At 45.5% G+C, this 25,815-nt stretch overlaps 1 protein-coding gene across 1 annotated transcript in view; it reads left to right on the forward strand.

Moving 5' to 3' along the window:
• Positions 1-25,815, forward strand: part of LOC140386629 (protein CASP-like) — a 1,158,102-nt gene that overhangs the window by 1,003,650 nt on the left and 128,637 nt on the right. The window contains exon 19 of the mRNA XM_072469118.1: positions 5,115-5,198. Within this exon, the coding sequence (XP_072325219.1) occupies positions 5,115-5,198 (84 nt within the window). The remainder of the gene's footprint in view (positions 1-5,114; positions 5,199-25,815) is intronic.

Consider the following 25,815-nt stretch of genomic DNA (forward strand, 5'->3'; position numbering starts at 1 on the left):
TCACTCCTGGCTCTGTCTTCTCTGGCTCACTGCGAGAACACTGGGACGAGGCAGGGATGCCCCCTCTCCCCACTGCTGTTTGCGCTGACCATTGAGCCGCTGGCAATTGCGTTGAGAGCCTCGCATCTGCGTGGGTTTCACCCCCACAACCCGAAGATGTGCAGGATAGGTGGATTGGCCACGCTAATTTGCCCCTTAATTGGAAAAAATAATTGGGTATTCTAAAATTTTAAAAAAGAAAATAAAAGTTGTTTATTTTAAGCAGCACATTAGACTTTGTGGTCTCAAATTGCCACATCTTTTTGGCAACAAGGAGAAAATGGCAAGAAAAGAAAACAAAGTGTTTCAATGTTCAGCGGGGCTACACAAGGTTGCAGTCAGCGAGTAGCTGAATGGTTTATTCAACGGAATTCAAATCAGCAGCACCATGTCTTTGTTTAGGGCAGTCAGAGTTTAAATTTTTTTTCTGTTTTTCCTTTTAAAAAAAATTTAAAGTGCCAATTAATTTTTCCACCAATCCACCTATCCTGCACATCTTTGGGTTGTGGGGGTGAAACCCACGCAGACACTGGGAGAATGTGCAAACTCCACACGGACAATGACCCAGGGCTGGGATTCGAATCCGGGTCCTCAGTGCCGTAGGCAGTAATGCTAACCACTGTGCCACTGTGCTGCCCCTAAATAAACTACTTTTTAATGTAAATAAACAACAAAGTTTAACAATAACAGTAACTCAGCAAAACAGTAGTAACTATGAAAACAGGAGCTCTGGTAAAACGGGTCTTACACCAAGTTTTGCAGACTGTGTCGTGTCGTTACACTGGTCTAACACTGGCTGCAACTGGATGCAGCTTAGATCAGAAATATACAATTTAGTGTGGCCAATCCACCTAGCCTGCACATCTTTGGATTGGGGACATTGACTTTTAAGAAAGCTCTGGAAATTTCTCACCTTTTGGAAATGACTGCTATCGGTGCTAGACAGATTCAGTAGGCTAATGGTGGTGTCCAGCTGCACCAAGGACAGAAAGAAGCTTCCAGAAAAAAAGTTAAAGCAATGAAGTGTTTTCGGTGTGAGGGCTTCGGTCCAGGTCTGTGAGCATTGTTTGTCACTGATGCAACAAAAAGGAGCACTTAGTGAAGAAATGCAGGTGTGTGAAAGGCTGAGCAAGAAAATCTAAATTCAAGGATGCCTCAAGCAGCTAAGCATCACATACGAAGCTCAGAGGAACATATGTACAAGTATAATATTAATGAGACATGAGCAGAGCTTATTTATACTACAGTGGTGGTGGATGGGAAGCAAATCAAGATGGAAGTGGACACCGGCGCCTCTGCGGCCGTAATTAGTGAAGAGACCTACAAGTTCAGGTGCTGTCTACAGGGCAGCACGGTAGCACAAGTGATGAGCACTGTGGCTTCACAGCGCCAGGGTCCCTGGTTCTCCCCGTGTCTGCGTGGGTTTCCTCCGGGTGCTCCGGTTTCCTCCCACAGTCCAAAGACGGGCAGGTTAGGTGGATTGGCCATGATAAATTGCCCTTAGTGACCAAAAAAGTTTAGGAGGGATTATTGGGTTACCGGGATAGGGTGGAAGGAGGCCATTCGATGGGCCGAATGGCCTCCTTCTGCACTGTATGTTCTATGTTCATGTGAGACTCTAATTAAGCACCAGCCCTTACTCTGGCAGCAATCAAAATGAGGACGTACACCCATGAGCCCATATCTTTGCTTAGGGCATTGGAAGTCCATATTGCATATAACAGTCATGAAGCAAGGTCACGTCTCCATGTAGTCAAAGGGAAAGGGCGTAACTGGCTCAGCAAAATTACAATGAAGTGGGGTGTGATTACACACAAAGGTGACTGAGGATGTTGTCAAGATATATTCAGACATGTTCAAGGATGAACTGGCTCCATTGCGTGGTACCACTGTGAATTGGACATTGATCCTCAGGCTATTCCTCGCTTTTCCAAGCCCAGGACAGTGGCCTATGCCATGAGAAGGAAAGTGGAGGAAGAGGTGGAATACATGTAAAAGCTTGGAGCCATTGAGCCTATTCAGTTTTCTCGTTGGGCACCTCCAATCATTCCTGTTCTTAAAAATGATGGTACGGATGGTGCACATATGTGGTGGCTACGAGCTCACCATTGACCAGATTTCCAGATTAGATGCTTATCCATTACCTAGGGTGGAAGATTTGTTTGCAACTCTTGTGGGAAGCAAGATGATTTCAAAATTGGAAATTAGCCAGCCATATCAACAACTCTTGCCGGAGGAAGATTTAAAGCAGTACGTGACCATCAACACTCATAAAGGGTGGTTCAGTACAATCTGTCGGACTTTTCCTCCAGTCTGGTGATCTTTCAAAGGTTGATGGACAAACTATTACAAGGCATTCCTCAGGTGACAGTCTACTTGGATGACATCTTAATTACAGGGAAGACTGAGGACGGTCACTTTAGCAAACTGGATCGAGTTTTAAAAGTTTGCAGAAGCGGGATTGCATCTGAAATGGAGCAAGTGCATTTTTCAGGCACCAAACGTAAAGTATCTAGGCCACAGGATCACTGCTTATCTCCTGTGGAAGGGAAAGGGTGAGCAATTAAGGAAGTCCTGGAGCCTGTGTCAGAGCTCAGGTCAGTATTTGGCTTGGTAAACTATTGCAGAAAGTTCTCACCAGACCTGTGAGCAGTGTTGGCTTCACTGTACCGACATCTGCAAAACCCTAATGAGTCTGCGTAGGAGAAGGCTTTCAAAGATGTGAAAGCGCTGCTGCAATCGGCTAATCTGCTGGTCGGTCCATTTTGATCCGGACAGGAAACCTATCCGGTCGTGCGATGCCACGCCCTACAATGTGTGTGTGGGGGGGGGGGGGGGGTGGCGGTACTTTCACATGTACTGCAGGAGGGGTTCGAAAAACCCATCGGTTTTGCATCTAGGACACTGACAAAGACTGAAAAGGAATGTTCACAGTTGGTCATAGAGGGTCTCGCTATTGTTTGTGCGGTGAAAAGATTCCATCAGTACCGCTGTGCTGGTTCATTCACCACATGCCGTTGATGAGTCTTTTCAGTGAATCGAAATGTATTCCTCCCATGGCCCAGCAAGAATACAGCGCTGGGCGCTGACACTGTCAACGTATCAGTACAGCATCGTGTACAGTACAGGGAAGGACAATGCTAACGTGAACGGGTTACGTCGTCTACCTTTACCAGATTTGCCATCCGCGGTATAGTGTCTACCGAAGATCATTTTCTTACTCGAGATACTAGCACATTCTCCAGTAAATGTGAAGCCAATTAAGCAGTAGACGGACAGAGATCCTATTCTGTCGCAAATTAAAATATTTCTGATGCAAGGGTCGTCAACTACTGTAGAAGATGATGAGTTGAAACCTTATGCGAAAGGAAGAGTTAAGTGTGCAGGATGGATGCAAACTGTGGTGGCCAAGAGAGGCCATTTCATGTCTTAGTCATTCACAAGTCATGGAGGAAATTCATGAGGCTCATCCAGGTGCTTCTAGAATGAAAAGCCTATCCAGGCCATATATTTGGTGGTCTAATATGGATCTGGACTTGGAAAATCCAGGGTGAAATCCTGTTTGGCATGTCAAATGAACCAGAAGATGACTCCACCAGCACCATTTCATCTTTGGGAGTGGCCGGATAGGCCACGGTCCAGACTGCATGCGGACATTGCAGAACCTTTTTGAACCACATGTTTATGGTTGTCATAGATGCACATTCAAAATTGTTGAAAGCTTCTGTGACAATCGAGAAGCTACATCAAATATTTTCAACTTGTGGTCTACCAGATTTGCTTGTGTCAGATAACGGCATTATGTTTATAAATGAATTATTTCAAGAATCCTTGCAAAAGAATGTGTGTGCATACTGCGCCGTTTCATCCAGTTCAAATGGTTAGGACTTCAGTGGCAAAGAGAAACCGTTCAAACCGGATGATCTTATCACAGTAACTTCATTGCAGTGGTAATGTAAGCCTACCTGTGACACTAATAAAGATTATTACTATTATTAAAGATCAGGTTTACATCAGGAACTTCTGTAGTAACCAGAGGTGGTTACCGGCAATAATTTTAAACTAAACTGGTCCATTATCTTGGGTGGTGAGACTACAACACAGAAGAGTTGTTCGCAGACACCAAGACCATATTCATTTATGTTATGACTGAGTTGTGGAAAATATCAGAGGCAGCAACCATTACAGATAACATGGCAGAAGGTAATGTTGCTGTGGGTGTTCACCAGGAAGTGGTTCCTGTGTTTCCAGGTTTGCCAGTTGACTCTGCTGGGGGGAGTGGAGTGGGAAGTCTATGTTCAGATTCCCAATCTATCTCTTCACCGATGATTCCAGAGCAACTGTTACAAGATTCGCCAGTGGTATTGTGTAGATTGCAAAGCAATCACAAAGCTCCTGACAGGCTTTCATATAGTTAAGACATTATTTTATTGTATTTCTGCGTGATGGAAAATTGAAATTTAAAGATGGGGGGTGAAGTGTTAACAAGTGTGATTTGGGGTATAGAGTGTTCTTTTTCCTATGTAATTGTTTTACTGGCGTCTGTTGAGGGTTCTGAGCATGTGCGGGCTTTGGACAAGACCTATTTTCCTACTGCTCCTGTTTTCATTTTTATTGCTGTTTTTATTGCTAAACTTTGTTAATTATTGATGTAAAGAAGTTCCTTTTTTTTTCAAACAACACATTCAACTACATTCTTTCTGGCCTCAGGTTACCACAGTGGGAAAGTGGAGTTGGGGATTATCAGATCAGATCAATCATGATCTCATTGAATGGCAGGGCAGACTCGATGGCTGAGTTACCTATTTCTGCTCCTACATCATCTGGTCTTATGGTAGATGGCAGCCAGTGAATGCAGACTGGAGCTCAAAGTAGTTAAAGATCGCAAATGATTGATAATTGATGATGTAAGAAAGATCTTGCCTTTACACAGCACATCCTAAAATGCTTCACAGTCAATTAAATACTATGCAATGGGCAAACCCCGACATCCTACCTGGATCATTAATAATAAAGCTGGAAGAATACAGGTCAGAACATGCCTTGTTAACTCATGTTGATGATTGACTCCACAGGGTGTGAGCAGTGATGACACTGAGCTGCGTTACTCCTCTCAGTATGAAGAACGATTGGATCCCTTTGCCTCTTTCAGCAGAAAGGTAGGTCCTTCCAACACTCAAAATCAGCATCATTTTTGGATTAGATGTGCAAGAGCAAAGTTGTCAATTTTTCTGGTTGTTACGGAAAACAACACATTATTGTTAAAGTCAACCCAGTGTCATTCACACCAGTTTCCAGCCTGCTTATCGTACACCGAGAAAGTAGACATCTTGGGGCCAATTTAATCACTCTCACACTGGTCAGTAATTTAATTCCAAGGTTTCAGGTGGGGTGTGAAACGTTCGCTTCAGGCAGGCGGAAGTTTCATTGAAATATGTAACTGGGCTTCTGATATAATTCAGGCACTGTAACCAGGGATGGGCGGCACAACGACACAGTGGTTAGCACTGCTGTCTCACGGCCCCAGGGACCTGGGTTCGATTCCAGCCTTGGGTGACTGTCTGTGTGGAGTTTACATGTTCTTCGGATCTGTGTGGGTTTCCTCCTGCAGACCAGAGATCATTGAATCCCTACAGGCAGGAGGCCATTCGGCCCATCGAGTCTGCACCTGCCCTTGCAAAGAAAACTCTACTTAAGCCCATGCCGCCATCCTGTCCCCGTAACCCTGTAACCCCACCTAATCTTTTGGACACTAAGGGGCAATTTAGCATGGCCAATCCACCTAACCTGTAGGAGTCTTTGGACTGTGGGAGAAAACCGGAGCACCCGGAGGGAAACCCATGCAGACATGGGGAGAAAGCGCAAACTCCACACAAATGGAATTGAACCTGGGCCCCTGGAACTGTGAGGCAGCAGGAGATTGTTGTGTTCTGTGACCTTGCCGTTGCAATGATGCACACACAACATCTCGTGACTTAACTAGAATGATGATTTATTGATTAATACGTGGAAAGATAACAAACGGAATACTTTACAGACTACGTTACTATTTGAGTTCCGTGAACTCTCCTGGAACTACCCTATGTTACTACCAACTGGAAAGTGTCTCGCGTCACGTAACTGGTGTCTTACGCCACCAGCTGGTTGGAGGTCGCATTGCTAACTATGTGCAATACTATTCACAGGCATATCACCACAGAGATGTGCAGGTTAGGTGGATTGGCCATACTAAATTGCCCCTAAGTGTCGAAAGGTTAGACAGGGTTACGGGGATAAGGTGGGTATGGGGCTTTGTAAGGGAACCCTTTCGGTGCAGACTCGATGTGCCAAATTGCCGCCTCCTGCTCTGTAGGGATTCTATGATTCACCTGGGACAGGGTCAGAGAGAACTCAGAAGGTAAGTGGTTCAAATCTACTGTCATGTGAGAGTACCTTTAAGAAATGGATGTTAAAGCAATGTACCTTTAAGGAATAGAGTTGATCATATTACTGAAGTGATGTCACGGGGGGGGGGGGGGGGGAGCTCACTTCTGCTTTTGGTTTCAGTTTTGCTGAGAGCAGCTGAAAAGTGCCTGGCTGTTTTGCTGAGAGCAGTTTAAAAGTGCCTGGCTGTTGACTTCCGGGTGCGGCGATGACCAACTGAGTCGCACGTTTCGGCAGCTCCCGGTGAAACGGACTTTTGGGCTCTTGATAGGAGCCCCAACGGCAATTTTAACGGCTAAAAACACCGTGCGGTAAACCAGAAGGGAATTCCCCCTGGACACGGATGGAAAAAGGAGAGGAAAGTGGCCGGATTGCAGCGGATCCTTTGGAACAGCGGCAAGGAAGGCAAGCAAAAACCAAGATGGCGTCGGAAGGTGGCAGTTTCACATGGGGCCCTGAACAACAAGAGTTCTTGAAATGCTGCGTGGAAGAGATAAAAAAGGAAATGAAGAAAGAGCTGTTGGCCCCGATACTACAGGCGATTGAAGGGCTAAAGGAGGAACAAAAGACCCAGGAGCGGGAGCTTCGGGTCGTGAAGGCGAAGGCAGCCGAGAATGAGGACGATATACAGGGCCTGGTGGTGAAGACGGAGATACAGGAGGCACATCAGAAACGATGTGTGGAGAGGTTGGAGGCACTGGAAAACAACGCAAGGAGGAACAACCTGAGGATTCTTGGTCTTCCTGAAGGTGTGGAGGGTGCGGACGTCGGGGCATATGTGAGCACGATGCTGCACTCGTTAATGGGAGCGGAGGCCCCGGCGGGTCCGTTGGAGGTGGAGGGAGCATACCGAGTTATGGCGCGAGGACCGAGAGCAGGAGAAACTCCCAGAGCCATAGTGGTGAGATTCCTCCGTTTTAAGGATAGAGAAATGGTCCTTAGATGGGCGAAGAAAACTCGGAGCAGTAAATGGGAGAACGCGGTGATCCGCGTTTATCAAGACTGGAGTGCGGAGGTGGCGAGAAGGAGGGCGAGCTTTAATCGGGCCAAGGCGGTGCTTCATAAAAGGAAGATAAAATTTGGAATGATGCAACCGGCAAGACTGTGGGTCACATATCAAGGGAGGCACCACTACTTTGAGACGGCGGATGAAGCGTGGATTTTTATTGTAGAAGAAAAACTGGAATGAGTGGATTATTAAAAAGAACGTTTGGACAAAGTGGTGGGGCGAATGGGGGGGGCGAAGAGGGGTTTTATGTTCTAATCCTGCGGTGTGGTAACTTTTCTCTCTCCCACAGGGGGTGATGGGGGGAGGTGGGGAGGGAGAGGAGATGGGGCGTTGGCCATGGGGGGCGGGGCCAAGGGAGAAGCGCGGGCTTGGCTCCCGCGCTATGATAATTATGGCGGGAATAGAGAAGCAGGAAGGAGGGGGCGTCGCACGGTGCGAGCCGTGGTCACGGGGGGAAGCCGAGGTCAGCCAGAGTTTGCTGACTTCTGGGAGCAACATGGGGGGAGTAATTACGCTAGCGGGGGGTCTAGCGGGGGGGTGGGAGGGGGGAATTACTGGGTTGCTGCTGCTGGGGAAAGGGGGGAGCGGGTACGGGAGAGGATGGGCGGGGGGGCACCGCCTGGGGGAGATACAGCTGCGTGGGATCTGGGTGAGAAGCTGGAAAAAGATGATGGCTAATCGGCAAGGGGGGGGGGGGGGTGGGAAGCCCCCCAACTCGGCTGATCACGTGGAACGTGAGAGGGCTCAACGGGCCGATAAAGAGGGCACGGGTACTCGCACACCTTAAGAAACTTAAAGCAGATGTGGTTATGTTACAGGAAACGCACCTGAAACTGATAGACCAGGTTAGGCTGCGCAAAGGGTGGGTGGGGCAGGTGTTCCATTCGGGGCTAGATGCGAAAAACAGGGGGGTGGCTATATTAGTGGGGAAGCGGGTTATGTTCGAGGCAAAGACTATAGTGGCGGATAACGGGGGCAGATACGTGATGGTGAGTGGCAAACTACAGGGAGAGACGGTGGTTTTGGTAAACGTGTATGCCCCGAACTGGGATGATGCCAATTTTATGAGGCGGATGCTAGGACGCATTCCGGACCTGGAGACGGGAAAGCTGATAATGGGGGGAGACTTTAACACGGTGTTGGAACCAGGGCTGGATAGGTCGAAGTCCAGGACTGGAAGGAGGCCGGCAGCAGCCAAGGTGCTTAAGGATTTTATGGAGCAGATGGGAGGTGTGGACCCGTGGAGATTCAGTAGACCTAGGAGTAAGGAGTTCTCGTTTTTCTCCTATGTCCATAAAGTCTATTCGCGCATAGACTTTTTCGTGCTGGGTAGGGCATTGATCCCGAAGGTGAGGGGAACGGAGTATACGGCTATAGCCATTTCGGATCACGCCCCACATTGGGTGGACTTGGAGATAGGGGAGGAAACAGGAGGGCGCCCACCCTGGAGAATGGACATGGGACTAATGGCGGATGAGGGGGTGTGTCTAAGGGTGAGGGGATGTATTGAAAAGTCCTTGGAACTCAATGACAATGGGGAGGTCCAGGTGGGAGTGGTCTGGGAGGCGTTGAAGGCGGTGGTTAGAGGGGAGCTGATATCAATAAGGGCACATAAAGGGAAGCAGGAGAGTAAGGAACGGGAGCGGTTGCTGCAAGAACTTTTGAGGGTGGACAGACAATATGCGGAAGCACCGGAGGAGGGATTGTACAGGGAAAGGCAAAGGCTGCATGTGGAATTTGACTTGCTGACTACAGGCACTGCAGCGGCACAATGGAGGAAGGCACAGGGTGTACAGTATGAATATGGGGAGAAGGCGAGCAGGTTGCTGGCACACCAATTGAGGAAAAGGGGAGCAGCGAGGGAAATAGGGGGAGTGAGGGACGAGGAAGGAGAGATGGAGCGGGGAGCGGAGAGAGTGAATGAAGTGTTCAAGACATTTTATAAAAAATTATATGAAGCTCATCCCCCGGATGGGAGGGAGAGAATGATGGACTTTTTGGATCGGCTGGAAATTCCCAAGGTGAAAGAGCAGGAAAGGGTGGGACTGGGAGCACAGATCGAGGTAGAAGAAGTGGTGAAAGGAATTAGGAGCATGCAGACGGGAAAGGCCCCGGGACCGGACGGATTCCCAGTCGAATTTTATAGAAAATATTTGGACTTGCTCGCCCTGGTACTGACGAGGACCTTTAATGAGGCAAAGGAAAGGGGACAACTGCCCCCGACTATGTCTGAAGCAACGATATCGCTTCTCTTAAAGAAGGAAAAGGACCCGCTACAATGCGGGTCCTACAGACCAATTTCCCTCCTAAATGTGGATGCCAAGGTCCTGGCCAAGGTAATGGCAATGAGAATAGAGGAATGTGTCCCGGGGGTGGTTCACGAGGACCAAACTGGGTTTGTGAAGGGGAGACAGCTGAACACGAATATACGGAGGCTGTTAGGGGTAATGATGATGGCCCCACCAGAGGGTGAAACAGAGATAGTAGTGGCGATGGATGCCGAGAAAGCATTTGATAGAGTGGAATGGGATTATTTGTGGGAGGTGTTGAGGAGATTTGGTTTTGGAGAGGGGTATGTTAGATGGGTGCAGCTATTGTATAGGGCCCCAGTGGCGAGTGTGGTCACGAATGGACGGGGATCGGCATATTTTCGGCTCCATAGAGGGACAAGGCAGGGATTCCCTCTGTCCCCATTACTGTTTGCACTGGCGATTGAGCCCCTGGCGATAGCGCTGAGGGGTTCCAAGAAGTGGAGGGGAGTACTTAGGGGAGGAGAAGAACACCGGGTATCTTTGTATGCGGACGATTTGCTACTATATGTGGCGGATCCGGCGGAGGGGATGCCAGAAATAATGCGGATACTTGGGGAGTTTGGGGATTTTTCAGGGTATAAATTGAACATGGGGAAGAGTGAGCTGTTTGTGGTGCATCCTGGGGAGCAGAGTAGAGAAATAGAGGACCTACCGTTGAGGAAGGTAACAAGAGACTTTCGTTACCTGGGGATCCAGATAGCTAAGAATTGGGGCACACTGCACAGGTTAAATTTAACGCGGTTCGTGGAACAGATGGAGGAAGATTTCAAGAGATGGGATATGGTAGCCCTGTCAATGGCAGGGAGGGTGCAGGCGGTTAAGATGGTGGTCCTCCCGAGATTCCTCTTTGTGTTTCAGTGCCTCCCGGTGGTGATCACGAAGGCTTTTTTTAAAAGGATTGAAAAGAGCATCATGGGTTTTGTTTGGGCCGGGAAGACCCCGAGAGTGAGGAAGGGATTCTTACAGCGTAGCAGGGATAGGGGGGGGGCTGGCACTACCGAGCCTAAGTGAGTACTATTGGGCCGCTAATATTTCAATGGTGAGTAAGTGGATGGGAGAGGAGGAGGGAGCGGCGTGGAAGAGATTAGAGAGGGCGTCCTGTAGGGGGACTAGCCTGCAGGCTATGGTGACAGCCCCATTGCCGTTCTCACCGAGGAACTACACCACAAGCCCGGTGGTGGTAGCTACACTGAAGATTTGGGGACAGTGGAGACGGCATAGGGGAAAGACTGGAGCTTTGGGGAGGTCCCCGATAAGAAACAACCATAGGTTTGCCCCGGGGGGAATGGATGGGGGATATGGAATGTGGCAAAGAGCAGGAATAACGCAACTAAAAGATCTATTTGTGGATGGGAAGTTCGCGAGTCTGGGAGCTGACCGAGAAATATGGGTTGCCCCAAGGGAATGCATTCAGGTATATGCAACTGAGGGCTTTTGCGAGGCAACAGGTGAGGGATTTTCCGCAGCTCCCGACACAAGAGGTGCAGGACAGAGTGATCTCAAAGACATGGGTGGGGGATGGTAAGGTGTCAGATATATATAGGGAAATGAGGGACGAAGGGGAGACTATGGTAGATGAACTAAAAGGGAAATGGGAAGAAGAGCTGGGGGAGGAGATCGAGGAGGGGCTGTGGGCGGATGCCCTAAGTAGGGTAAACTCGTCGTCCTCGTGTGCCAGGCTAAGCCTGATTCAGTTTAAGGTATTACACAGGGCGCATATGACTGGAGCGCGGCTCAGTAAATTTTTTGGGGTGGAGGATAGGTGTGCGAGGTGCTCGAGAAGCCCAGCGAATCATACCCATATGTTTTGGTCATGCCCGGCACTACGGGGGTTTTGGATGGGGGTGACAAAGGTGCTTTCAAAAGTAGTGGGGGTCCGGGTCGAACCAAGCTGGGGGTTGGCTATATTTGGGGTAGCACAAGAGCCGGGAGTGCAGGAGGCGAGAGAGGCCGATGTTTTGGCCTTTGCGTCCCTAGTAGCCCGGCGCAGGATATTGCTAATGTGGAAGGAAGCCAAGCCCCCGGGGGTGGAGACCTGGATAAATGACATGGCGGGGTTTATAAAGCTAGAGCGGATTAAGTTCGTCCTAAGGGGGTCGGCTCAAGGGTTCACCAGGCGGTGGCAACCGTTCGTCGAATACCTTGCGGATAGATAGATGGAAGGGGAAAAAGAAGGCAGCAGCAGCAGCCCAGGATTTGGGGGGGGTGTAACTTGTGACAAGGCAGTTGCCAATTAGGGCTAGTTTTCATTTTTGTTATTTAATATTTATTCATTTTTTGTTTTTTGCTTATATAAAATAGGTCATTGTTATTTGTGCTGTTATAATATTGTGTAAAGGATGCACAATGTACTGTGTTGGTTGACCAAAAATTTTCAATAAAATATTTATTAAAAAAAAAAAAGTGCCTGGCTGTTTTGCTGAGAGCAGTTTAAAAGTGCCTGGCTGTTTTGCTGAGAGCAGTTTAAAAGTGCCTGGCTGTTTTGCTGAGAGCAGTTTAAAAGGAGAAAGCCAGTTTGAGACAGCAGCTTGAGAAGTTTTGTTTGGTGTGAGTTGCTTGAAGGGAGAAAGCCAGTTTGAAAAAGCGGCTTGTGTGTGTCTGTGTGTTTCCAGAGAGCTGCAGGAAGAAAAAGCAAGGTGCTGGAGCTGAAGTCTACCAAGCTGATATACCTCTGCCATAAAACAGAAAATATATATTAACTGTGACCTTGTGTGTTACTGTTTTGAAGGTTTGAAGCCTTTTGGATGTTTGAAGGAACATATTGAGGGATTATTTAGTGTTGTATTATGTTCGGGGTTATCTTTGCAGTAAGGGGTGTTAAGAGATCCAATGTTTATTTAATAGGTTAATTTGAGTTCATGGAATAAACATTGTTTTGTGTTAAAAACCACGTGGCCATAATTGTAATATCACACCTGGGAACAAGCTGTGCGCTGGAAAAGCAACAATCCATGCAAGGGAGAGGTTGGTTGAACTCCATGATACATTTTGGGGTTCTGAAAACACCTCGCCCATAACAATTGGGGGTTCGAGGGGGATAAAAGTCTATCTATTAGAATAGCTTTTGTGAACTTAAAGACAGTGAAGGATTATTGCTTTTCCGGTGTGGTATTTTAGTTTAAGTGGGGTGAGTGGTGTGGACAATGGATCTTTCGGAGGCTCAGAAGTTTTTGGGGTTGGACATGATAACACGTGTGATACCTTACGGACCGAGACTAAAGACAGACTGTTAGGTTTGGCAAAAGCATTGCAGTTAACACTGCCTAGCAAAATACGAAAAGATGAGGTACTTAACATGGTATCTGCGCATTTAAGTTTGCCTGTGATACATTCTGACTCATTAGATATGGCTAAGCTCCAGTTATAGATTAAGCAATTTGAACATGGAAAAGAGTTAAAGCGGCTTGAATATGCAATGAAAGAAAAAGAGATAGAGGGGAAAAAGAAAAGGAGAGAGAAGAAAGAAACAAAGAAAGAGATAGTGAGGAAAGGGAAAAAGAGAGAGAGTTTGAACTTCGGAAAATGGCTCTGAAACATGAAAATCTGTTAAAATTGGCAGACATAAAGGGACACGTACAGTTGGAGGAGATGGATGAGGATAATGAGACAGAGCGTCATAGTCGAAGATGTGGTGGGGATCTATTTAAATATGTCCAAGCATTGCCAAGGTTTGACGAGAAGGAGGTAGAAGCCTTTTTCATTTCATTTGAGAAGGTAGCTAAACAAATGCAATGGCCACAGGACATGTGGGTATTAATGACTCAAACAAAGCTGGTAGGTGTGGCTAGTGAAGTGTTTGCATCACTACCGGAGGAGGTATCTGGAACGTATGAGGAGGTGAAGAAATCCATCTTAAGTGCATATGAGCTAGTGCCTGCAGCTTACAGACAAAGGTTTAGACATTTAAGGAAAGAATTTGATCAAACATACATGGAGTTTGAAAGGCTCAAACAGAGTAATTTTGATAGGTGGATAAGGGCTTTGAAAATAGACCAAATGTATGAAGCTCTCCGAGAAATTATACTTTTGGAGGAGTCTAAAAATTCAATTCCTGATGTTGTGAGAACTCATGTGGAAGAACAGAGGGTTAAAACTGCGAGATTAGCAGCGGAAATGGCAGATGATTATGAATTAGTTCATAAATCAAAGATTGGTTTCCGACATCAGTTTCGGCCAGTGAGGAATAGAAACTGGGGACATGAGAAATACTCAAGTGGTAAAGGTAAAGGTGATCTGATGGGAGACAATAAAGAGAGTGTACCTCAGATTAAAAAGGAAATCCAGGAGGGTGGAAAAGAAATGATAAGTTTCAAATGTTTTCACTGTAATAAACTAGGCCATGTAAAGTCACAGAAGTAAAGCACTGGGAAGGCTGATGTGGTAAAACAGGAAAAAAAAGTGGGATTTGTTAGAGTGGGAAAGGAAAGCCCAAGGGAAGCGAAGGAGGTGCAAACGATCGTTCAGCCTGTTCAAGAAGTAATGGTTAAGAAGGTGCCCAGATGTCTTTAAAGAATTTACTTGTGTGGGTAAAGTTTACTCATGTGTATCAGGAGGAGCAGGTAAAGAAGTCACAATTTTAAGAGATACGGGAGCTAGTCAATCTTTAATGGTAAGAGATGTAGTTTGGGAAGAATATTGCCACAAAAGGTGGTAATATGTGGAATTCAGGGTGAGAGGAGTAGCGTTCCATTATATAAGGTAAGGTTGGAAAGTCCAGTGAAGAGTGGTGAAGTGGTAGTAGGAGTAATAGATAAACTATCTTGTCCAGGAATACAGTTTATCTTGGGTAATGATATAGCTGGATCACAGGTAGGAGTGATGCCTACTGTGGTTGATAAGCCAGTGGAAAATCAGATAACTGAAGGGTTGAAGGACGAATATCCTGGGTTTTTTCCGGATTGTGTAGTAACAAGGTCGCAAAGTCACAGGTTAAGACAAGAGAAGAAATCAAAGAGTGAAGATGAAGTTGAAGTGCAATTATCAGAAACAATTTTTGATCAGATGGTTGAAAAAGAACAAGAACAGGTGGAGGATGAGGCGGATATTTTTAGTTCCGGAAAATTGGCGGAGTTACAACAGAAAGATGTAGAAATAAAACGGATATATCAGAAAGCATATACGGAAGAGGAATCTGAGAATATACCAGAGTATTATTACCGTAAAATGGAGACCTGTACATATGCAGGCGGATAAAAAGTGGGCAGAAGTTCATCAAGTAGTATTGCCGGTAAGGTATAGAAAGGAGGTGTTGCGAGTTGCACATGAGGTACCAGTGGGAGGTCATTTGGGAATAAGGAAAACTCAAGCTAAAATCCAGAAACATTTTTATTGGCCTGGACTACATAAAGATGTAGTTAAATGTTGTCAATCATGTCACACATGTCAAGTGATAGGGAAACCTCAAGCAGTGATAAAACCAGCACCCTTAATACCCATTCCAGCATTTGAGGAACCTTTTACAAGGGTCCTAATCGATTGTGTAGGACCGCTTCCTAAAGCAAAAAGTGGGAATCAATATCTTTTGACTATAATGGATGCGTCTACTAGGTTTCCAGATGCCATCCCAGCATGTAATATTACAGCTAATAGGATTGTGGAGGAGTTACTTAAATTCTTTACTAGATATGGACTACCCACAGAAATTCAATCGGATCAAGGATCGAATTTTACTTCAAAGTTATTCAAAGAAGTTATGGATAGCTTAGGAATAAAACAATTTCAATCAACTGCGTACCATCGAGAATCGCAGGGAGCGTTAGAAAGGTGGCATCAGACATTAAAGACAATGTTGAGGGCGTCTTGTCAAGATTATCCAGAGGATTGGGATAAAGGAATCCCATTCGTATTGTTTGCAATTAGGAATGCACCTAATGAGTCTACCAAATTTAGTCCTTTTGAACTAATTTTTGGTCATGAGGTAAGAGGACCACTTATATTGATTAAGGAAAAATTGGTGGGTGAGAAATCGGAAATTACACTATTGGATTATGTGTCAAATTTTAGGGAATGATTAAATAGAACATAAGAACATAAGAACTAGGAGCAGGAGTAGGCCATCTGGCCCCTCGAGCCTGCTCCACCATTCAATGAGATCATGGCTGATCTTTTGTGGACTCAGCTCCACTTTCCGGCCCGAACACCATAACCCTTAATCCCTTTATTCTTCAAAAAACTATCTATCTTTATCTTAAAAACATTAAATGAATGCGCCTCTACTGCTTCACTGGGCAAGGAATTCCATAGATTCATAACCCTTTGGGTGAAGAAGTTCCTCCTAAACTCAGTCCTAAATCTACTTCCCCTTATTTTGAGGCTATGCCCCCTAGTTCTGCTTTCACCCGCCAGTGGAAACAACCTGCCCTCATCTATCCTATCTATTCCCTTCATAATCTTATATGTTTCTATAAGATCCCCCCTCATCCTTCTAAATTCCAACGAGTACAGTCCCAGTCTACTCAACCTCTCCTCGTAATCCAACCCCTTCAGCTCTGGCATTAACCTAGTGAATCTCCTCTGCACACCCTCCAGTGCCAGTACGTCCTTTCTCAAGTAAGGAGACCAATACTGAACACAATACTCCAGGTGTGGCCTCACTAACACCTTATACAATTGCAGCAGGACCTCCCTAGTCTTAAACTCCATCCCTCTAGCAATGAAGGACAAAATTCCATTTGCCTTCTTAATCACCTGTTGCACCTGAAAACCAACTTTTTGCGACTCATGCACTAGCACACCCAGGTCTCTCTGCACAGCAGCATGTTTTAATATTTTATCATTTAAATAATAATCCCTTTTGCTGTTATTCCTACCAAAATGGATAACCTCACATTTGTCAACATTGTATTCCATCTGCCAGACCCTAGCCCATTCACTTAGCCTATCCAAATCCCTCTGCAGACTTCCAGTATCCTCTGCACTTTTTGCTTTACCACTTATCTTAGTGTCGTCTGCAAACTTGGACACATTGCCCTTGGTCCCCAACTCCAAATCATCTATGTAAATTGTGAACAGTTGTGGGCCCAACACTGATCCCTGAGGGACACCACTAGCTACTGATTGCCAACCAGAGAAACACCCATTAATCCCCACTCTTTGCTTTCTATTAATTAACCAATCCTCTATCCATGCTACTACTTTCCCCTTAATGCCATGCATCTTTATCTTATGCAACAACCTTTTGTGTGGCACCTTGTCAAAGGCTTTCTGGAAATCCAGATATACCACATCCATTGGCTCCCCGTTATCTACCGCACTGTTAATGTCCTCAGAAAATTCCACTAAATTAGTTAGGCACGACCTGCCCTTTATGAACCCATGCTGCGTCTGCCCAATGGGACAATTTCCATCCAGATGCCTAGCTATTTCTTCCTTGATGATAGATTCCAGTATCTTCCCTACTACCGAAGTTAAGCTCACTGGCCTATAATTACCCGCTTTCTGCCTACCTCCTTTTTTAAACAGTGGTGTCACGTTTGCTAATTTCCAATCCGCCGGGACCACCCCAGAGTCTAGTGAATTTTGGTAAATTATCACTAGTGCATTTGCAATTTCCCTGGCCATCTCTTTTAGCACTCTGGGATGCATTCCATCAGGTCCAGGAGACTTGTCTACCTTTAGCCCCATTAGCTTGCCCATCACTACCTCCTTGGTGATAACAATCCTCTCAAGGTCCTCACCTGTCATAGCCTCATTTCCATCAGTCACTGGCATGTTATTTGTGTCTTCCACTGTGAAGACTGACCCAAAAAGCCTGTTCAGTTCCTCAGCCATTTCCTCATCTCCCATTACTAAATCTCCCTTCTCATCCTCTAAAGGACCAATATTTACCTTAGCCACTCTTTTTTGTTTTATGTATTTGTAGAAACTTTTACTCTCTGTTTTTATATTCTGAGCAAGTTTACTCTCATAATCTATCTTACTCTTCTTTATAGCTTTTTTAGTAGCTTTCTGTTGCCCCCTAAAGATTTCCCAGTCCTCTCGTCTCCCACTGATCTTTGCTACTTTGTATGTTTTTTCCTTCAATTTGATACTCTCCCTTATTTCCTTAGATATCCACGGTTGATTTTCCCTCTTTTTACCGCCCTTCCTTTTTGTTGGTATAAACCTTTGCTGAGCACTGTGAAAAATCACTTGGAAGGTTCTCCACTGTTTCTCAACTGTTTCACTATAAAGTCTTTGCTCCCAGTCTACCTTAGCTAGTTCTTCTCTCATCCCATTGTAATCTCCTTTGTTTAAGCACAAAACTCTAGTGCTTGATTTTACCTTCTCACCCTCCATCTGTATTTTAAATTCCACCATATTGTGATCGCTCCTTCCGAGAGGATCCCTAACAATGAGATCATTAATCAATCCTGTCTCATTACACAGGACCAGATCTAGGACCGCTTGTTCCCCCGTAGGTTCCATTACATACTGTTCAAGGAAACTATCGCGGGTACATACTATAAACTCCTTCTCAAGGCTGCCCTGACCGACCTGGTTAAACCAATCGACATGTAGATAAAAATCCCGCATGATAACTGCTGTACCATTTCCACATGCATCTGTTATTTCTTTGTTTATTGCCTGCCCCACCATAATGTTACTATTTGGTGGCCTATAGATTACTCCTATCAGTGACTTTTTCGCCTTACTATTCCTGATTTCCACCCAAATGGATTCAACCTTATCCACCATAGCACCGATGTCATCCCTTATTGTTGCCCGGATGTCATCCTTAAATAACAGAGCTACACCACCTCCCTTACCATCCACTCTGTCCTTCCGAAAGGTTTGATATACTCGGATATTTAACTCCCAGTCATGACCATCCTTTAACCATGTTTCAGTAATGGCCACTAAATCATAGTCATTCACGATGATTTGCGCCATCAACTCATTTACCTTATTCCGAATACTACGAGCATTCAGGTAAAGTACACTTATGTTGACTTTTTTACCTCTGTTCTGAGTCTTAACACCTCGATCGGTAACCTCTCCTAAGTTATATTTCCTCTTAACCTTTCTCCTAATTTTCCTTTGTCGTCGAACCCATATCTTCCTGTAACAACCTGCTTACCATTAATGTTTTCCCTTCCCGTTTTATTTCTTTTAGTATTCCTGGTCCTATTCACTGCGCTCCACTCAGTCACTGTACCTTGTACTGTCGCCCTTTTTGATTTTTGACTATGGCTTCTCTGCCTTACATTTTCCCCCTTACTGCCTTTTATTTCTGTCCCTGTTTTACTACCTTCCAACTTCCTGCGTCGGTTCCCATCCCCCTGCCACATTAGTTTAAACTCTCCCCAACAGCTCTAGCAAACACCCCCCCTAGGACATCGGTTCCAGTCCTGCCCAGGTGCAGACCGTCCGGTTTGTACTGGTCCCACCTCCCCCAGAACCGGTTCCAATGTCCCAGGAATTTGAATCCCTCCCTCTTGCACCATCTCTCGAGCCACATATTCATCCTCTCTATCCTGACATGCCTACTCTGACTAGCTCGTGGCACTGGTAGCAATCCTGAGATTACTACCTTTGAGGTCCTACTTTTTAGTTTAACTCCTAGCTCCCTAAATTCAGCTTGTAGGACCTAATCCCGTTTTTTACCTGTATCGTTGGTGCCTATGTGCACCACGACAGCTGGCTGTTCACCCCCCCCCCCCCCCCCCCCCCAGAATGTCCTGCAGCCGCTCCGAGACATCCTTGACCCTTGCACCAGGGAGGCAACATACCATCCTGGAGTCTCGATTGCGTCCGCAGAACCGCCTGTCTATTCCCCTTACAATTGAGTCCCCTATCACTATAGCCCTGCCATTCTTCTTCCTGCCCAGCTGCGCAGCAGAGCCAGCTACGGTGCCATGAACCTGGCTGCTGCTGCCTTCCCCTGGTGAGCCATCTCCCTCAACAGTATCCAAAGCGGTCTACCTGTTTTGCAGGGAGATGACCGCAGAGGACACCTGCACTGCCTTCCTATTTTTGCTCTGTCTTTTGGTCACCCATTTACTATCTCCCTCAGTACCTTTCACCAGCGGTGTGACCATTTCGCTAAACGTGCTATCCACGACGTCCTCAGCTGCTCCAAAGTGAGTCCATCCACAGCTCCAGAGCCGTCAAGCGGTCTAACAGGAGCTGCAACTGGACACACTTCTTGCACGTGAAGGAGCCAGGGACAGTGGACGTGTCCCTGAGCTCCCACATCGCACACGAGGAGCATGACACGGGTCTGAGATCTACTGCCATGTCTTAAACCTTTGGTTAACTTCAACAATTTCAATTTCCCCCCCAAAAATTTAAATAAATAAATAAACAACGAAGAAAAATTAAATAAATATACCAATGAAAAGAAACAGAAAAACAGAAACACTACTTACCAGTCACAAAAAGCACTTCCTCCCCACCCAGCTTCGAATTCCCACCTCGATTCAAATTCCCAAACTCACTCTTTGCTGTGTCTCACTCCTGGCTCAGTCTTCTCTCTGGCTCACTGGGAGAACTCACTGGGAGTGAGTTTACAAGTGGCTCTTTTTAAACTGAGGTGCAGGTGAATTGGCTAGACAACATTTGAAAGTTGCACAAAATGTGATGAAACGGGTAGCGAACAAGAAATCCAGAGTTCGTAGTTTTACCAGTGGGGATAAAGTTTTAGTGTTGTTACCAGTGGTAGGTGAGCCTTTAAAAGCTAGGTTTTGTGGACCGTATCAAATTGAAAGGAAATTAAGTGAGGTGAATTATGTGGTGAAAACACCAGATAGAAGGAAGACTCACCGAGTGTGTCATGTGAATATGCTTAAAAGGTACGTTGAAAGGGAAGGACAGAAAAGGGAGGTTTTAATGATTCTAACTCAAAGTGACGAACTGAACCCAGATGACTGTGAATTTGACACACCTCAAATTAAATTGGAAAATGAGGATGTTCTTAAAAATTGGGATGAATTGTTAAGTTACATTCCAGAGGAAAAACAAACTGACCTGAAAGAATTATTGATATCACATGGGCAAGTTTGTAGAGATAAATTGGGAAGTACTAAAATGGCTATATATGATGTAGATGTGGGAAATGCTGTTCCTATCAAACAACATCCATATAGACTTAATCCTTTAAAATTGGCACAGGTTAACAAAGAGATTGAGAGTATGCTGAAGAATGGCATAATTGAAGTGGGTTGCAGCCAATGGAGCTCACCCATAGTGATGGTACCTAAACCAGACGGTACCCAACAGTTGTGTGTGGACTATCGAAAGGTGAATGCAGTTACAAGAACGGACTCTTATCCTATCCCACGTTTGAAGGATTGCATTGAGAAAGTGGGACAATCTGCTTTTATTTTCAACTTCCAGACAAGAAAGAACATTTTAAACATCGTATGGAGTTCTTCGATCGACTTCGGGAGGCGGGTTTGGTGATGAACCTCGCCGAAAGTGAATTTGGAGAAGCCCGAATCACTTTCCTTGCGGAGTTTTCGATACCCTCAAGACAAGGGGGAAATAATGCGATTTCTTAGCAGGAGTGGATTTGATCGAACATTTGTGCAAAAGTTTTGTGGCGTGATTACTCCACTGATGGACTTGCTAAAGAAACATCAAAAATTTCAAGGGACAGCGGACTTTAAACAGGCATTTGACTGCCTGAAAGCTGTGGTAACCAATGCTCCTGTATTGGAGAATTTTGCTGTGGTCAGATTGAACTAAAGTATCTGATTCTAAAGAGAAATGCCGAGGAGTAGAGGAATGGATGGATCGTGCAGAGACTTTGTTCAAAGAGACTGTTAATCGAGAAGGATTTCGGTTGGAGGAAGAAGAACAAATAAAAATGGACTATATTATTATACCTGTTTGCGTGTGCTGTTTTAAAAAACAAAAAACGAAAAGGTATATTTACTGTGTATATTTCTTCGTGGTTGATGCAAAAGTGAAAAATGAAACCATTTTGAAGTTGATGGTTTATTTTTTTTTCTTGGGGGGAGGTGTCATGTGAGAGTACCTTTAAGAAATGGATGTTTAAGCAATGTACCTTTAAGGAATGGAGTTGATCATATTACTGAAATGATGTCACAGGGGGGGAGCTGAGCTCACTTCTGCTTTTGGTTTCTGTTTTGCTGAGAGCAGCTGAAAAGTGCCTGGCTGGTTTTGCTGAGAGCAGTTTAAAAGTGCTTGGCTGTTTTGCTGTGAGCTGCTTAAAAGGAGAAAGCTAGTTTGAGACTGCAGCTTGAGAAGTTCTGGTTTGCTGTGAGTTGCTTGAAGGGAGAAAGCCAGTTTGAAAAAGCAGCTTGTGTGTGTCTGTGTGTTTCCAGAGAGCTGCAGGAAGAAAAAGCAAGGTGCTGGAGCTGAAGTCTACCAAGCTGATATGTCTCTGCCATAAAACAGAAAATATATATTTTCTGTGACCTTATGTGTTACTGTTTTGAAGGCTTTTGAAGCCTTTTGGATGTTTGAAGGAACATAATTGAGGGATTATTTAGTGTTGTATTATGTTCGGGGTTATCTTTGCAGTGAGGGGTGTTAAGAGATCCAATGTTTATTTAATAGGTTAATTTGAGTTCACGGAATAAACATTGTTATGTGTTAAAAACCACGTGTCCATAATTGTAATATCACACCTGGGAACAAGCTGTGTGCTGGAAAAGCAACAATCCATGAAAGGGAGAGGTTGGTTGAACTCCATGATACATTTTGGGGTTCTGAAAACACCTCGCCTATAACACTACTCAGGGGTTTCTAGTGACTAGGTGGTTCAGGTGTGCTCCTTTGAACCCGATAGGGAAATCTGTGAGCCGCTCCTGCCCTCATGTCACCCCTTGAACAATTTCCAATCCACTGAAGGCTGTGTCCTCTGGTACCGACACTCCAGCTACTGGATACAGTTCCTCGTTGTTTACTGTATTTAAACCATTCATGATCTTGAACACCTGTATCAAATCCCCTCAATCCCAGCTTCTTTGGCATTTTGACATAACTAAAGTCCCTCATCGCTGGTAACATGCTTGTAAATCTCTTCTGCATCCTCTTCAAGGCTCCTAAAGTACTGTGTCCAGAATTAGACACACTATTCAATCTGCGGCTAAGTCACTGTTTTATAAAGGGATACCTGTTGTACTGGAGCAAGCAATGAATCTCTTTTTTTGATCTGCTCACGAGATGTGGGCCTCGCAGGCTAGACCAGCATTTGTTGCTCTTCTCTAATTGCCTGCAAGGTGGTGGTGAGCTGCCTTCTTGAACCGCTGCAATCCATGTGGTGTAGGTACACCCACAGTGCTATTAGGGAAGGGGTTCCAGCATTTTGATCCCGCGACAGTGAAGAAGCGACAATATAGTTCCAAGTCAGGATGGTGAGTGACTGTATTCTGTCACGACTGCTTCACTACCTGAGTCGTTGCGATGGTGCTGATGTTATGGGCGAGGCGTTTTCAGAACTCCAAAATGTATCATGGAGTTCAACCAACCTCTCCCTTTAATGTATTTGTTGCTTTTCCTAGCACACGGCTTGTTCCCTAGGTGTGGAATTACAATTATGGACACGAGGGTTTTTAAACAGAAATCACTGCTTATTCCATGAACTCAACTTAACATCTGAAATAAACATTGGATCTCTTAACACCCCTTACTTCAAAGATAACTCAGAAAATATTGCAATAGTAAATACTTCCTTAAAATGTTCCTTCAAACTTCCAAGAGACTTAACACCTTTAAACAGTATCACATCAGGTTAAAGGATATATATATTTTCTGTAGAATGGCAGAGATATATTAGCTTGGTTGACTTCAGCACCAGCAAAACAGCCAGGCACTTTTCAAACTCCAAAACCAAACTGCAAAATCAAACTGTAAAATGGCTGAACTGAGCAGAGCTCCACTCACTCTATGACATCACTGTTTTCTTAAAGGTACATTGCTTAATCATCCAGTTCTTAAAGGTACCCTCACATGACACTGAACATTGTGAAATCACCAGGGAACATCCCCACTTCTGACCTTATTGTGGAGGGAGGGCCATTGATGAAGCAGCTGAAGATGTTTGAGCGAAGAATACTATCCTGAGGACCTCCTGTGGCAGTGTGCTGCGACTGCGATAATGGCCAGGGTAGATTTGTCCTGTTTTTTGTGGATAGAACATACCTGGGCATTTTCCAGATTGCCAGGTAGACGTCAGTGTTGTAGATGCACTGAACAGCTTGGCTAGGAGCAAGGCAAGTTCTGGAGCCCAAGCTTTCAGTACTATTTATTGGACTGTTGTCGACGCCCATAGTCTTTGCAGTATCGCTGGGGAAATGATGCTGTCGTGGTAATTTTTTAAAATTAATTTTCAGGATGTTGGCTTCGCTGGTTAGGCCAGCATTTATTGCCCATCCCTTATGTTGCCCTTGAGAAGGCGGTGGGGAGCTGCCTTCTGGAACCGCTGCAGTCCATATGGCCATATGGTGTAGGTACACCCACAGTGCTGTTAGGAAGGGGTTCCAGGAGTTTGACACAGCGACAGTAAAGGAACGGCGATATATTTCCAAGTCCGGATGATATGTGGCTTGAGGAGAATTTGCAGGTGGTGGTGTTCCCCATGTATCTGCTGCCTTTGTCCTTCTCGATGGTAGTGGTCATGGGTTTGGAAGGTGCTGCGTAAGGAGCCTTGGTGAGTTCCTGCAGTGCATCTTGTAGATGGTACACACGGCTGCTGCAGTGCGTACTGGTGGAGGGTTTGAATGTTTGTGGAAGGGGTGCCAATCAAGTGGGCTGCTTTGTCCTGGATGGTGTTGAGCTTCTTGAGTGTTGTTGGACCTGCACTCATCCAGGCAAGTGGAGAATATTCCATTACACTCCTAACTTGTGCCTTGTAGATGGGGAACAGGCTTTGGGGGGGTCAGGAGGTGAGTTACCGTAGGATTCCTAGCCTTTGATCTGCCCTGGTAGCCACAGTATTAATATTGCTAGTCCAATTCAGTTTCTGATCAATGGTAACCCCTGGGATTTTGTTAATGGGGGATTCAACGATGGTGGTGATATTGAACGTCACGGGGCGATGGTTAGATCCTCTTTTGTTGGAGTTGGTCATTGCCCGACACTTGTGTTGCACAAATGTTAGTTTTCACTTATCTGCCCAAGCCTGGATATTGTCCAGGTCTTGCTGCATTTAGACATGGGCTGCTTCATTACCTGAGGAGCCATAAGTTGTGCTAAACATCATGCAATCATCCCCACTTCTGACCTTATGATGAAGCAGCTGAAGATGGTTGGACCTCTGACACCACTCTGAGGTAATGACATTGGACTAGTAATCCAGGGCCCAGGCTACTGGTCTGGTGAAGTGATTTGAAATCCCATCACAGCAGTTGCTGGAATTTCAATTCTATTAATAAATCTGGAATTTAAATTTAGAATAATTATGATCATGAAACGATCATTGATTGTTGTAAAAACCCATCTGGTTCATTAATGTGCTTTAGGGAAGTAAATCTGCTGTCCTTACCTGTTCCTGTCCTTACCTGTTCCAGTCCTTACCTGTCCTTACCTGTTCCAGTCCTTACCTGTTCCAGTCCTTACCTGTCCTTACCTGGTCCAGTCCTTACCTGTCCTTACCTGTTCCAGTCCTTACCTGTTCCAGTCCTTACCTGTCCTTACCTGTTCCAGTCCTTACCTGTTCCAGTCCTAACCTGTCCTTACCTGTTCCAGTCCTTACCTGTCCCAGTCCTTACCTGTCCTTGCCTGTTCCAGTCTGCTTGAGACTCCAGACCCACAGCAATGGTTGACTCTTAAATGTCCTCTGAAAAGGCCCAGCATGCCATTCAGTTCGAGGGCAATTAGGGATGGGCAATAAATGCTGGGCCAGCCAGCAACATCCACGTCTCATTAAAGAATAACGGTAGAGTAAAAGAAATCTGGTGCCTTCATGTGGAGTGAATTGAACTAGATGAAAACTGGCATCTTGGCACTTCTGGCTGATGATTATCGCACATGTCTTTTCTTTTGATGGGCTCCTCCACCATTGAGGCTGGGGATTTTTGTGGAGCTTCCTACTCCACAGGTGTTTAATTTTCCACCACCATTCACGACCTGATGTGGCAGGAC

This window comes from Scyliorhinus torazame, chromosome 12 (genome assembly GCF_047496885.1).
Source record: "Scyliorhinus torazame isolate Kashiwa2021f chromosome 12, sScyTor2.1, whole genome shotgun sequence".
NCBI lineage: Eukaryota > Metazoa > Chordata > Chondrichthyes > Carcharhiniformes > Scyliorhinidae > Scyliorhinus > Scyliorhinus torazame.